The sequence below is a fragment of the Equus caballus genome, chromosome 20 (assembly GCF_041296265.1).
Source record: "Equus caballus isolate H_3958 breed thoroughbred chromosome 20, TB-T2T, whole genome shotgun sequence".
In the NCBI taxonomy this organism is placed as follows: Eukaryota; Metazoa; Chordata; class Mammalia; order Perissodactyla; family Equidae; genus Equus; species Equus caballus.
The window spans coordinates 16377811-16391970 of NC_091703.1; the positions used below are offsets into that span (position 1 = coordinate 16377811).

Genomic DNA, 14160 nt, shown 5'->3' on the forward strand with positions numbered 1-14160 from the left:
CTAAGGCCCCCCGCCTGCACCCATACGGCTCCACCTGGCTCTGGAGACAGCCCAGGAGCTCCCCAGGAGGTGTGTGACTTCATCCTATTCCCACACTGGCAGTGCTAGGTGGGGAGAGGAGGCCCCCATGTAGTGTGACGGCTGTTGTCATTCTTGGGCCAGTGTCAATTTAGGAATTCCTTCTTTTTTTAGGAATTATCTATCTTTGTTTTTCTAGAAGAGACACCAAAAAATCTTCAATAAAACACATAATCTATCTCCTTGGGAGCTGGCCCCTTCTTAAGTCTTTACCCCACCTCGGTGACAGGTGTCAGGTTAACTCCCCTGCTGGGAGGGAGGCTGGTTCTCAGAACTGCACAGAAGGGGTCACTGTGGCAGGTGGGGCATAGGAAACTGGAGAGTGAGCAGGAGAAAGGCTGAGAGTACAGCTGTGTGGGGGTGCGCCTCAGCCCAAGCCTCTCTCCCCAGATCTCCCCGGAGGTGCTGTGCAAAGAGGGGATCAAGGTGCACAGGACCGTGCAGCAGAGCGGCCAGTTCGTTGTCTGCTTCCCGGGATCCTTTGTGTCCAAAGTGTGCTGCGGCTACAGCGTCTCTGAGACCGTGCACTTTGCCACCACGCAGTGGACAAGCATGGGCTTTGAGACTGCCAAGGTGAGCCTGGGAGCCCGTCTGCACCGCCCCCGCAGTGCATGTGTGAGTGCACATGAATGCACAGGGCCTTGCACGTGCACTGTTTCACTTCAGAATATGTCTTGAAACCTTTACGAGGCGCCTGAGGTGTTTCTAGGTCAAGAGAGTTGTCGAGGTTTGTTTGTGTCGTGAAAGTGTCTGAGTTCCACTCTTGAGCCACTGCAGTGTTCAGATGACTGTACCGAGGGTGCTGAAAGCAAACACTGGAAATGCAGAGAAAATCACAACCCGCTTTTAGGTCGTGGCACCTCCCTTGTGGCTGGCATTGCCGAGTGATGCCTTTCCCTGGTGTCTGGTGCCTTTCTCACAGGCGAACAGGATCTTTGTAGGAGTTTCGCTTGCTTTGAATCCAGATGGAATTCAAACTGAAAATTCAGGGTACCCCCTCCCCAATAAAGCAAAGCCTTGGCCTCTGATGGAAATCCACCCTCAAGGATGTGCCCCCCTCTTGCAGGAAATGAAGCGTCGCCATATAGCTAAGCCATTCTCCATGGAGAAGTTACTCTACCAGATCGCCCAGGCGGAAGCCAAGAAGGAGAACGGTCCCACTCTCAGCACCATCTCAGCCCTTCTGGACGAGCTCAGGTACATGGGCGCTGGTTCCAGGCGGAGGCCGGGACCTGCCCCCTCCAGGCTTCGGGGGGAGAGGGCCAGGCCGGGAGCTGCAGGCGAAGGCTGGTCCCCTGTAGGATCTCGCTGGCCACTGCTCAGAGCTGCACGGCCCACCTGGTGCTTAGCCACATGGAGGAAGACTTTTTGGGTGTAGTTTGTTTTACTTTGTTAATTAACTTCCCCATCTCTCTTCGTGCTTGATGTTTGGAGTCAGAATTTTCTCATGTGCTGATGCAAAAGGTTAATTCTCTTTGAGGGCTCTTGACCCTGTAGCACCACTGATCTTGGCAGCTTCTCACCAGTGAGGAAATGGTGACCTGCAGCCTCAAGTCACTGCCTGCACCTAGTTGTTTTGGAGAGGTCTCACTGTGTCACCACTTGTTTTCTTGCAAAACCTGCTTGTGGTGTGTGTGTGTGACACCGCCGTGCAGCTGGCATCAGCTACAGCAGATGTGGCACCTGCATGGAGCCGGCCCATCCCCAAGTCCAAGGCCCAAGTCCAAGGCCCTCCCCTGGCTTTGATCCTGTGGTGGTCAGAGGAGCCCGCCTAATGGTGGAAGCTGTGCATCAGAAACTGCAGCATGCCTGTCTGGCTCGGCTTCCTGTGTCACCCCCTTCTCCCTGCCATGTGGCTTCATGATCTTTCCTCTAGGGAGAGTCCACAGTGCTGAGGGACAGGATGTCCACAGTGTCGGTTGAGCCTTTGACGATACCGGCAGACAGTGTGTCAGTCCATCCCTGGCTCGGGGTGCAGGGCGCCCCGATGGAATGCTAACTTGTCTTTGCCGTGGGTCCTGGGGCTCCACCCCATTAACCACAGGCAGAGGCCAGTAACCAGAGCTGCCTTAGAAACAAGGGGTCTGACGTTTTGCCTAGAAAGATGGGTCCCCAGCTGGGACCTTGGGAAGGTGAGTGAGGAGGCCCGGCACCTCACAGCCGCCCCCCGCGGTGTCTGCCCAGGGATACGGAGCTGCGGCAGCGGCGGCAGCTGTTCGAGGCCGGCCTCCACTCCTCTGCCCGCTATGGCAGCCACGATGGCAGCAGCACCGTGGCGGATGGGAAGAAAAAGCCTCGAAAGTGGCTGCAGTTGGAGACCTCAGAGAGGAGGTGTCAGATCTGCCAGCATCTGTGCTACCTGTCTATGGTGAGCCCTGCCCCCGAGCTCGGGCCCTTGCCTGCAGCACGCAACTCCCCAAGGCGAGGGTGGGAACGGAGCAAGGCCCTGGCTCTGTGCTGTCCCCTCCTGTCCCTTTCCCACAGTCACATGGCTGGAAGAAGTGGCCCTCCCTCTGTGCCACTGCTTTGTCACCCCCTGTCCCTGGGCCCAGCTTTTCCCCCGTCCCACCCCTTGGCGCGGTGCTGGGCTTCCCTCTTTCTACTGCCCCTGACAAGATGTGGGGGCCCCACTTTCTTTCCTTGTTTCCAGTTTCCATTTCAGCTGTGTGACCAATCACATTGCCCCAGAGGACACTGGAATCTGTCTTTGGTTAAAACTAACGTTTCTCCTCAGCAACACTCTGCTGTTTCCAGCCTCCCAGCCTCTGGTCGTGGCTGCTTCTCGGGTGCACCCATGGCACCTGCTGAGGGCTCTGCTCTGGCCTCCCTGAGCCAGCTCGTCCTCCTGCCTCTCCATCTGCCAACACAGTTAGTCCGACTTCCCTCCTTTCTGGTTTGTTCCCACAGTGCCCTTCAAGGACTTCTTACATGCCAGCCAGTCTTCTCAGGTCTGCCTGCCCCACCCAGCCTTGGTTTAATTACGTCCATATTGCCACCCCTCACCCTCATCGCAGGCCAGTGGCAGCCAGAAAAACCTTGGTTGAGTGGACAACTGGACTGGTGTAGCCCTCTCCTCTGCTTCTTCCAGCTCGTCTCTTACCTTCCCCTGGGGCAGCTGCCCTGACACAGGTCTGTGGGATACACCCAGCTCCCACTCAAGCTGTCTCCACTGTCACATGCCTCGGCTTGGCACTCACAGCCCTGCAGGTCCAGTGCCCTCTCCCCGCCTGTGCAGATCCTTCTTCCAGATAGAGAAGCATACATAGTAAGTGCCCACCCCAAACCTGGCATGGCAGCAGCGTCCCGTGAGTGCTTCCCAGATCTGACTCCCAGCCCCATGTCTTGGCCCCTACCCGGCTTCCCCGCAGACAAGAGGGACCTGGCTGGCACTCCTGTTTGAGTCAGATGCTCACTGTAGCATCTGAGGGGTCAGAACACTGGGAGAGGGGAGAGGCCTCTGGAATAGCCACCAGGGCTGCCATAATAAAGCACCACAGACCACGGGCTTCGACACAGAAGTTTATTTCCTCCTAGTCTGGAGGCTGGAAGTCCGAGAAGGAGGTGTTGGCAGGGTTTTCTTCTAAGGCCTCGCTCCTTGGCTTGTAGATGGCCTTCTCCCTGCATCTTCACGTGGTCTTCCCCCATGTGTGTCTGTGTCTTCATCTTCTCTTCTTACAGAGACACCAGTCCTGTTGGTCCAGAGCCCACCCTAAGACCTCATTAATTACTTCTTCACAGGTCCTGTGTGCAAATATAGTCGCATCCTGAGGTCCTGGGAGGTTAGGGCTTCAACATTGCAGTTGGGGGAGGGGCATAATTAAGACGGTAACAACTCTGCATCCCACTTTACATATTTTCTTCTGTCCAGTCTTTCTTTTTCCAGGTGCTTTTTTAAAGATATAATTGAGAACCATGCTGTCTTAAAAAAAAAATAAGTCACAAGCATTTCTCCCGATCTTAACACCGTTTCATAAACATCACTCACGAAAGCTGGGTAACTCCATGTCCCTTCTCCTTGTGCTGGATGGAGTTACTCCCATGGGAAATAATAACCACGCTCTTTCCCATGAACGTGAGTGACGCCGTCATGAGCTCTGTGTGTGGCCCTGGTCTGTTCCTGTGGGCTTATTTTCAAGCTCTCCTTCAGAACGTTGTGCCTTGAGAGTTGTCACTTCTGACCAGTCTTTTATCATCAGCCTGATTGGTGTTTTTAAAAGGTTATATCCTAAATTCATAGGTAAAAATAGATTTTATTCATATTTACAATTTTCATTGCTTGGATTACTAAGTTCTTGCATTTCTGCTTAGTCTGTTTAGTGTTTTTGTCTATTCTTGTCCTTAGCCCCAGGTGTCTTTAAAAGGTGATGTGTTTCTGCCGATAAGTGTCACTTCCTTTCTCCTACAGCTCTTCTTGTCTTTGCTTAGAAACTCAGAAGATGGGAATCCTGTCTTTCCCCTAAATCTTCATGACAAAGGCCTGTGAAGCTCTTGGATCTTGTGTGTTAAGGCAGCATTTTCCCTTTTTTTTTTTAACACAGAATGAGAACAGGACTAGAAGTCAGGGTGACGGGTGAGCACTTCCCACACAGACCAGGCCCTCCCGCGTCCAGAGGGAGCCCCTGCCCAGCCACGGCGCACCTCCCTCCCCATGTCTAAAGCAGAAAGGCCTGTCCACGTGCTGTCTGCATGTGCTCCGTGTGGCCTCAGGACTTGGCATATGCTTTCCCACAGCAGCCCGGAGGCTTCTATGGGGCAGGCCGGGGACCCTGTCTGGGTTGCAGAGGATCAAGAGCTTGTGATTGGGGTGATTTCGCATGGAGGCAGTGGCCCTCCCAGTGGTGTAGGGGCAGCTTCCATGTAACCAGCTGGATTGACTGAGCCGCTGACCAGCAGGTTGAGAACACAGCACGTGGCTGCTGCATGTCCGGGGTGTGTTCCCTGCACGCCTGCCCCAGTGTCTAGTCCTCCTCGCTCTGGGTCTCTTCTCGCACCTCCTGTGCCAGGGCAGTTTTTGCACAAAAAGTCTCAGAAACCCTTAGAATTCGAGAACTTAGAAACAAGCATCACTATTTCATCCCGTCTTCACTGGATTGATGGTGCTTAGAACCTCCCCTGGGGACGTGCAGCAGAAACCTGGAGGGGCCTCGCGGCCGCCCTCAGCTGCAACTCGGAGACGGTCAGTTGTTTCCTGCTTGAAGACTCTGTTCTACACAATTGTTGTTTTTTTCTTCATCCATTTCTGATGTTTTTGAGTCATGATATCCCTTAGCTTGGCCGGTCGATGTCAAGGACAGGCCTTCCTGGCTTGTTCTGGGAACTCTCTCCCTCTTCCAGTTGTCCTCTCCAGTGTCCCTGGACAGCAGTGCGTCAAGCCCCTTCGGGGCCTCAGGAGTGCTTCTTTCCGCAGGTCGTACAGGAGAACGAGAATGTGGTGTTCTGCCTGGAGTGTGCCCTGCGCCACGTGGAGAAGCAGAAGTCCTGCCGAGGACTGAAGCTGATGTACCGCTACGATGAGGTCAGTCCCCACGGGGGACGAGGGGGGCCCTGCCTGAGGCAAGCTTCTGGGGCCTAGTGTTCCGAGTGCCCAGGAAGGCAGCCAGGGCCTCTGTAGGGGAAGGTGACTGTCACCTGCCCTCGTTACCATAGGGACGAGTGAGCCTCTGTCCGTACCGCTTGGCAAGCTTGGCAAGCCTAGGACCCGATGCAGCCAGCGTGGTTCCCGGGGCTCTCTGGCAGACAGAGCCTGACTCGATGGGGAGGTAGCTCTTTGCCCACACACGGGGGAAATGGGTAGGTTCAGCTCGTGTTCCACCTGACCTCCAGACACCCGGGAACTGAAACTGTAGAAATTTCTTTACTTTGACAAGGTTTGTTTCATTGCAGTTTCCTCCTTCATGTTAACTGTCACTTCGTCCCAGTGGGCCCTGCCCACCCCTCCACCTGCCCTGCAGCCGGCCTGCAGCTCGTTAGGGCCCACGCCTCTGCCTTGCCCACCTGAGCTCTTAGAGTGTCACAGTCAGTATTCCTGACCACCCGGGCCTCAGTTTACCAGGGACGTGGGTTCAGGATCTGGGTGCTGGTTTCCAGAGTACCACCCTGTCTGGCCAGGCTGCTAAGGAAATGGGTGACTGTGCTGTTCTCTATGGCCCAGGTCAAGGCCCAGATTCGGAGGGGACAGTGGACTGCCTGTGCACATCTGTCAGAGGACAGACCCAAAGTGAAGGTGACCAGTTCGGATCAGCAAGGGAAGATATAGGCCTTGTCTTCCCTTGCTGCAGGCCCTGGGCCGTCTAGACACGGGACACGCTGAGCGAGCAGCTGTGCCTGCTCTGAGGGCCTCCAGGCTGGCTCTTTGACCTCAGAGAAGCCGGATTCCCAGGTCCTGGGCCAGGGGAGTCTTCCTGGCTGTAGCCCCACGGAGTCTCTGAGACATCAGTTAGTACCTTCCCTTGGCCACAGCTAACTACATCTTGGTATCGCTTCCCTGGAGTGGCAGCTGGCAGCCCTCGGGAGGGAGTTTGTGCTCCAAAGTTGTGTTGCGGGCCAGGGTGTGCCGAACCAGCTCCCATAAGGAGAGGAGAGGGCACTTTCCCTCCAGCTTAGAATCCCAGGGCGCGTTCGACTGTGACGCCTGCTGCCCTTTCACCACACACAGTGACCATTGTAACTGGTCCAGCTGTCCGCCAGGGTGAGGGGGCAGGGGCGAGTGAAAGCTGTGTGCCGGCACGGTAGAGGCCCGCCTGCTCCTGCGTGGATCCCCTGCAGACAGCAGCACAGCATCTTTATCTTCATAGGAATTTGTCGTCTAATCTCAATCTTGAGGGCAAGCGCGGCAGAAGCAGGTGGAGCTGCCAGCCGACTCTGTCCTCACCCGAGGGCCCTCCGCTCTAAGGCTGGCCTTTCTCTCCCTCAAGGCCGCAGCTCCTCCCCGCCCCGCCTGCTGCCTCAGCCCCTGGTCCAGCCGGTCCTCACTGCTTGCTGTGCTGCCTCCCCAGTGTGAGGAGCCACCCACCCCATCCCCTTGCCCGGGGTTGGTTTTTCCCGCTGTGTCTTTACTGGAAACCTGTCATCGTCAGAGACGGCATCTTTGAAGCCCATTCTGTGTCACGGCTCGGTCCCTGCAGTCTGGTAGAGTCTCTGGTGATGAGCCACCTTGGTCAGCCACTGTGGAGGGCGCCGGGATGGCCCCAGGCTCTTGTCCCAGGTTTTCCAGAGCGGGGTCCCCCTCGCTGTGACATCTGCGGTGGCCGGTCCGTGTGCAGGGCACAACCCGCCCTGCCCTGCGGGATCCGAGGAGCTGGTCCTGTGGCAGGTGCCCGTGCCCTCCGGCACACATCCCAGCCCCAGGGAGGGGACGTGCATCTGCAGGGCGCAGGCCGAGGGGCAGAGTTGGTGGGCCTTTGGGTCACTTGTAGGATGAGAACGCTGGAAACCCATTTCTGCGTCTCCTCTTTTGTCAAGAGCGCATTCGGCAAAGGCGTGGCCGCTCATGGCTCAGTTCCCAGCCCGCCTCCTCCTGGGTGGGAGTCCGCATGGCCCTGGGCTCCTCCAGCACGACTGTGACACTCTGCAAACGGCCCATCTGGTAGCGGGGTGGGGTGACAGGACCAGATCTGGCAGGTGAATCACGTGAACAGGGGCTGTCGGTCTGAAGCCTCCTCACTGGGTGGACGAGAGGAGGAGAAAGGGTGCTTCGGAGCCGCCTCTCTGCCTGTGGCCTCACTTGTTCTCCTGCAGGAGAGTCTGCAGTCAGTTCCCTGTTGAATTGAACTGTGCATTTTGTTTTAACTGGGGACTTTCTGGCTCAGGGTAGGGTTTCAGGAATCGCTCATGAGCCCTCATAGGCTGCTCTTCTCAGCCCTGGTGTGCCCAGCAGGTACATCCTGTGTCCCGGTGCTTTGGTCACACAGATGAAGGCAGTATGTCCTCCACTGACCGCACGACATTGGCTCCTCCTGCTGTCGAGAGGGCTTTTGCCACACGTAACTGGGTTTTTACTAAGTTCATCTGTTTATCCTTTAGTAGCGTGTTTATCAGAAGTGCTGTAAACACCACAGAGATTGTTTTTACAATACCCAGCCCTGCCCCATCCCGGGGCGCCTTTAACCGTATTTCTTTTCACTCGCTTCTCCCGTGTTTGCCTTTAACTTCTTCAACACCTCCCACGTCTCTGTAATGAGAGCCTCTGGTGCTCGTTTCCAGAGGGACAAAGCGCAGGCCCTGGGCCTTATGTGGCCCCCAGGCTCTGAGTAAAGGAATAGCCTCCACCCCGGGTCTCCAGGGCTCCATCCGTCCCTGGCCCAGAGCAGGAGGCTCCTGAAATGCATGTCAAGCCACCTGCCATCTTGATACTCTTTCCATGGTTTCTTTTAAAACTAGATGGTTACGAGTTGTGTTAAACTTAGAAATATTTTTGATACCAACAGCTAGATGGTTCTCTCGAGTGAACTATAAGAATGCTTGTTTTGTTTGCCATCTCCCCTTCGCTGAGGAGGAGAAATATTTATAGACAGATGTTTGCATGTGCAAGACCAGGTGAAGTAGGCTCGAGTGTGAGGGGAGCTATGAAGCCAGCAGGCATCTGTCACCATCCAGGGCCAAGTCGAGAGGACTAGAGCTCTCAAGCCCATGAGTCTTCTCAAACACCTCATTGTAGGTTGACATCTTTGAGCTCCAAGGTTGTAGGGGTGACCCACGGAGGCTCCCTGGTGGTTGGCAGTAGGACAGTGACCAGCTGTAGCTGCTGGCCGCGTCCGTCTCAGGTGTGATCTGGCTCCGTGGTGAGGGGCTCTGTGGAGACCCAGGGGCATGCTGCTCCTAGGAGCCGGTTCCGTACCTCCCGTGTGTCGTCATGGGACTCCTGGATTCCGGGGCTCCTAGCCTGTCAGTGTGTTTAAACCTCACGGCCACTGGGGGGTGCTGCAGGCTCCCTCGAGTCTTGGATGACGAAGGGGAGGTTAGGAGCCTGCCCTGTGTCATGCTGGCTTTCAGATGAGAGATGGCAAGTTTCTCCCGAGGAAGGAAAGCATTTTATTTTAGGGGCCCAGTTAGGGGCATCGTTCTCATGAAGTGGTGTTCTAACTCCTCAAGCCGGCTGCATCTCACAGTCGCTAGGGGAGATATTCAGAGGCCCTCCCAGCAGGAGTTCCCGAACTGTAGGCAGTCGGTGCTCAGAAATCTCAGTCCTGACTGGGTTTGATGAAGGTGACTGGCTGCCCAGCTGCACAGCCCAGCTTGGCTTACATGTCTCCTGGGTGGTTCTGGGGACACATTCTTTTGGTTTAATAATTCTTTGCCTTCCTTTCAATCCCCAACAGGAACAAATTATCAGTCTGGTCAATCAGATCTGTGGCAAGGTATCTGGTAAGAACGGCAGCATTGAGAACTGTCTCAGTAAACCTACACCAAAAAGAGGGCCCCGCAAGAGAGCGACGGTGGACGTGCCGCCGGCCCGGCTTTCCTCCTCCAGCGCAGCCAAAAGTGCTTCGAGCTCCTCCTGAAGATCCAGCCCCCGTGGTCAAGCGAGATCTATTTTTTTGTAATTATTATATTCTAGTTTGGAGTACTTGCTGTAGGATACAAGCTGTCTTTGCACTAGCTCTAAAGAAGATTTTCTTCTGGTTTTAGAGAACTAATTTTGTTTTAGCATTAAACTGTTGAACTTTTTTTTGTACTTAGAATACCTAGATACTGCAGTCAGATTTTTGAAACTGCCGTATATTCACTGTTTTAAAACCCTTGAGGGGCTGTATTAATTTGTATTGCCCCTGTGGCTGACAAAAGCCTTTTTGTTTGTTTGATTTTTTTTTTTTTTTGTAACTGTTGGGGGAAAAAAGGCTTTTTAACCCAATTTTGAAGAGGGTGAAGTTTGGAGAACAAATTTTAAAACCATCAGTCATGTGAGCAGATTTTTCTAGAGAGGAAAAGGGATAGGAGACACACACACACAAAAAACTTGAAAAGAAATGGCTTTACTTTGGCTGTCTTTTCTTCTGTCATGTGCAAGATGAGTTTGTAATTTCTAAACCGGAGAGCCGCCGTTGTGTTTCTGCGGGCGGTCGCGGCAGCTGGAGGCGGACGTCGTTTCCTAACCAGAGGCGACCTGAGGGGACTGGGCTGACTAGGCTCTCTTTACCAGCACATCACTATGCATCTGTCGAAGGGAGAGAAGAGCGAGGGAGGAAAAGACTGCCTGCCTTGGAGGGGTCACGTGAGGAAAACCTGTGCCTGATTTCATTAGGAAATCCATTCTGTTATTTTTTGGTGCTGTTGGCTACTTTATCAAAAAACCCTTCAATAGCATCCTTAAGGAAAAAAAAAGGAAAAAAAGTGATTGAAGCCGTTAAGTGCTTCTTTGTCATAGATGTGCAATCTTTCTAACATTCCATCTTCATCTCGCCGCTTGTCATTTGACACCGTCACAAGTCAGCATTAATCTTTCTTTTTAAATTTGTTTCGTTTGTGATCACATTTAGAGCCACTAGGAGGCCTGCAGTTCTTGTTGAATGTGAAAATGCATTTGCCCTCATCTTGTCTATTTTTTCTCTTCATGTTCTAACAAAAAGTAAAAAAAAGAAAAAAAAAAGACTCCCATCCCTTTTGTACATACGCCTGTAAATTGTTTTAAATACTTGAGCCTTTTTCTCGGTGGGGGGTGGGGAGGGGGGTGAGAAGACAAGATGAAGAAAAGCCTTACATTTCAGTTTCTTCATCGGTTGGATTGGATGCTTACAGGGTTTTTCTTGTAACATTTATAAGTGCTGCTTACATCACTGAACAACAACAAAAAAATAATAATGGAGTAGCTGTTGCCCTTCTCCGGTTGTGTGTACAGTATGTGTGGAATAAAAAAGGGAACCTGTTTTCACAAGCTGTTCTTTGTTTCATGATTGGACTCATCGATCCCGTAGCTACCCATACTGCACTGAGCTCGCCAGTGGGACTGTCAGGAACGTCCTGTGATACACTTTGTTGGTTGTTGTTGCAGAAGACTGAACTGTTTTGGAATATTTAACAATGACATGAACAGAGTCAAGTGTTTTCCAATGTGGTTGTCCGGTTTTTATGGCCTTGCTGTGTACTTTCCCTCTTTTTGACAGTAAACTTCTGCCTATGGCTTACAGTTTGACATTTAATTTATTAGCGCTGCTCTGCACTCCTCCCTTGGGAGGGAAGACTTCATGTTGTTTATTGCCAGTTTTTTGTTTACTTTTCAGGTTTGTACTACAAGGTTTAATAATAAAAACAAAGTTTTTTGGACTTTTGTCTGTCTTGTGGAAGATGAGTGAATGAAATGAGCTCTTTCTTTTCTGCTAAGAGGGCGGAGGGCTGAGATCTCTCCCCTCAGGTAGGGAGTGGAGCAGAGGACACAGGTTAATCATGCTCACTTTCCATCTGTTGGTGATGGTCTGAGTCCCCTTGGAGCAAACCCAAATGGCTGCTGTTTTCCCCGTATTTTCGGTGCTGCCCATGGGAACCCAGCTTGTGGCCCTGCTCCCCGGGATGCAGCACTGTGACAGCAGGTGGGGTTGGGCTGGGCTCTCTGCCCTGCAGCTGGCCTTCACCTGAGCAAGGGCCCTCCCCCACTGCACTGCCCCTGCTGTGAGCAGGCTGCCATCCCCGCTGGGTGCTGGGCTGCAGGAGTGGAGGCATAGGCAGACAGCTCTGCGTGAGCAGCTCCTCGTCAGCAGGAATAGTGACTACTGACTGATTTGGCCTCCTGTCTCTCCCTCTGGGCCCAGACCGTGTGCTCCAGTTTAAAGTGGGGGCTGGTTGGTGGACTATTATGTAATGGTCAGATGAGAACCCACGCTTTGTTAGAGCTGGGTTGGACTACAGTTATATTTTAGAAGCAGCAGGATTTTCTGTCTGTAAAAGGGTTATATCCAGTGCAGAGCCGATGTGGAGACTAACGTTTTCCGGCCCAGCGCAGCCCCCCCGGTGGCCCTGGGACCCCGAGCCGCCCTCCTGCGTACACAGGACGTGCGCACGGACCAGGTTTTCTTTACAAACCGGCTCTGCACTCGCCCGGTTCCAGGCCTCAAGCTTTATTGTCACCTGCTCTTTCAGTCCGTTTCGCACACATTATTCGCACGTGTCAAAATCAAGCGCCTCCATGAGACCCCCAGCTTTCACAGTGGGATTCTGCATGAGCTGCGTCTTCCTCGGGTGGTCAGAGAACGCAAGCGCCCGGATTTAGGAGTCACTGTCATCAGTGTGTAAAGTGGCGAGGGCAGTGTCCACCTCGACTCCCTCCTCGTCAGACTGAACAACGGGGGACTCCCCACCTTCGCTGGGGTCCTGGGTGGCTGGGTCGGGGCTGGCAGAGGACAGGGTAGGCAGCTTAGCTCGGAACTCAGAGGGATCTGGAACCTGCAGCGTAACTTCACTCTGGCCGATACTCGACTCAGGCCCTGCAAAATAAAGTAGGAAAAACTTCGTCATAAAAGTATTGCCATTTAGACTTGCCACTGAAGATGACTGTTTGAACCTGCATAGAATAAAAGGGGTGTAACTCTGTTGTTGCGGTGTCTGGGGGCTGCAGAAGCAGGCTGCCCATTGCAGTGCAGGGACTGTCCCCAGAAATGCTGAGCCGGGTGATGCCAGAGGCCCCCAGGGGTTTTTTGAGCTGATTGCACCTGTGACAGATGAAAAGATCCAGAACCCTTTTGTCGATATCCAGTAAGATCCTGTGCTGCAGGCCCAGGGGCACACACTGCATTTCTGTGAGAAGCATTCCATGTATCCTGGATAATCCATATCTGCTACTTGACGTTCTTGAAGTAACTCCGAGACATCAATGCTAAGAGAAAACTCGTGCTGATCTTTTGGCAGTTCTCCCATTTCATGGGAGCTAAGTAAGAGCTTAAAGGAACCCAACCACACAGATGACGGAGTCACTGTTCTAAATCTCTTCCTGACTCCAGGAGAGGGGCCAGTGTCATTCCCATCTCCAGTGTCCCAGCCTTCTCAGGACAGGCAGGGCCCCTGCCCCACGACAACACTGTTCTCACATATTTTCCAGGAGAGGAGAATGTAGCTGCTTTATTGAGATGTTAAAGACAGCCCAAGTGGACAAGAAACCCAAGGGATCTGACTTTAGAGGAAGTGGAGCCTGTGGTTGGTGACAGTGTCTAGAGGGGACAAAGTGTTGCTGAAGGACTGAGCTTAAGGCCTGTCCCCTTTTTTGTATGTGGAAAACTTAAAACACCTTCTTGGTAATGTTGCATATATAAGATGACCCACCCAGAAGGAGTGGTCTAAATTTAAAAGAAATTGAGCCCAGATACAGGGCTGGAGCTGCAGTAAATATTTGCTAAGTGAATGTGAAATGAAATTTTGGAAAGGTATTAAATGGCGTGAAAGTGCACACAGGGCTGCAACTAATTTGTAAAACAGAAGCCAAGTGCTGAGCACACATCTCGGCCTTGCTCATGGCAGACATCAAATAAACATCTGCTGAATGAAGGCGGGGAGTTTAAAGAAGACGGATGGATGTGTGAGCCACGCAGGGAGCTCCCATGTCCAGACCTTAAGATAACCACACAAACCCAATCAACGTTAATTTCTCTGCCACAGGAGGCAGTAAAACATGAATTAAGAAAGCTGTTCTCTTTTTTTTTGCCCCCTAAAGATTGGCACCTGAGCTAACAACTGTTGCCAATCTTTTTTTTTTCTGCTTTATCTCCCCAGAGCTCCCTGGTACATCGTTGTATATCCTAGTTGCAGGTCCTTCTAGCTGTGGCATGTGGGACGCTGCCTCAACGTGGCCTGACAAGTGGTGCCATGTCCGTGCCCAGGATCCGAACCGGGGACCCTGGGCCGCCGCAGCAGAGCGTGTGAACTTAACCAGTCGGCCATGGGGCTGGCCCCACTGTCTGTTCTCTGAAGGCATTTGGGTAGAGCACTTAAATCTCTGAGCCATTCATGACTGCGACCGTCATGCCCCATTTGCCTGCCCCCATAAGCGCAGACACGGGGTTAGTGCAGCAGGAGGTGCCTGAGCTCAGAGATCTGAACATCGTGATGGCTCACGTTACTCTGACGTTTGCTCTGTGAAGGGAAATAATAACTATGGTTAAA

At 53.0% G+C, this 14160-nt stretch overlaps 2 protein-coding genes across 12 annotated transcripts in view; one reads left to right on the forward strand and one right to left on the reverse strand.

Moving 5' to 3' along the window:
- Positions 1-11337, forward strand: part of JARID2 (jumonji and AT-rich interaction domain containing 2) — a 255093-nt gene extending 243756 nt beyond the window's left edge. For all 10 annotated transcript variants that reach the window (XM_070244931.1, XM_070244935.1, XM_005603585.4 and 7 more), the window contains 5 exons: positions 469-651; positions 1145-1275; positions 2263-2446; positions 5486-5593; positions 9396-11337. In XM_070244931.1, the coding sequence (XP_070101032.1) occupies positions 469-651; positions 1145-1275; positions 2263-2446; positions 5486-5593; positions 9396-9578 (789 nt within the window). In that variant the 3' untranslated portion in view covers positions 9579-11337. The remainder of the gene's footprint in view (positions 1-468; positions 652-1144; positions 1276-2262; positions 2447-5485; positions 5594-9395) is intronic.
- Positions 11338-12109: 772 nt separating this feature from the next.
- Positions 12110-14160, reverse strand: part of DTNBP1 (dystrobrevin binding protein 1) — a 118751-nt gene continuing 116700 nt past the window's right edge. For both annotated transcript variants that reach the window (XM_070244937.1, XM_005603583.4), the window contains exon 10: positions 12110-12491. In XM_070244937.1, coding sequence (XP_070101038.1) covers positions 12274-12491 — 218 coding nt within the window. In that variant the 3' untranslated portion in view covers positions 12110-12273. The remainder of the gene's footprint in view (positions 12492-14160) is intronic.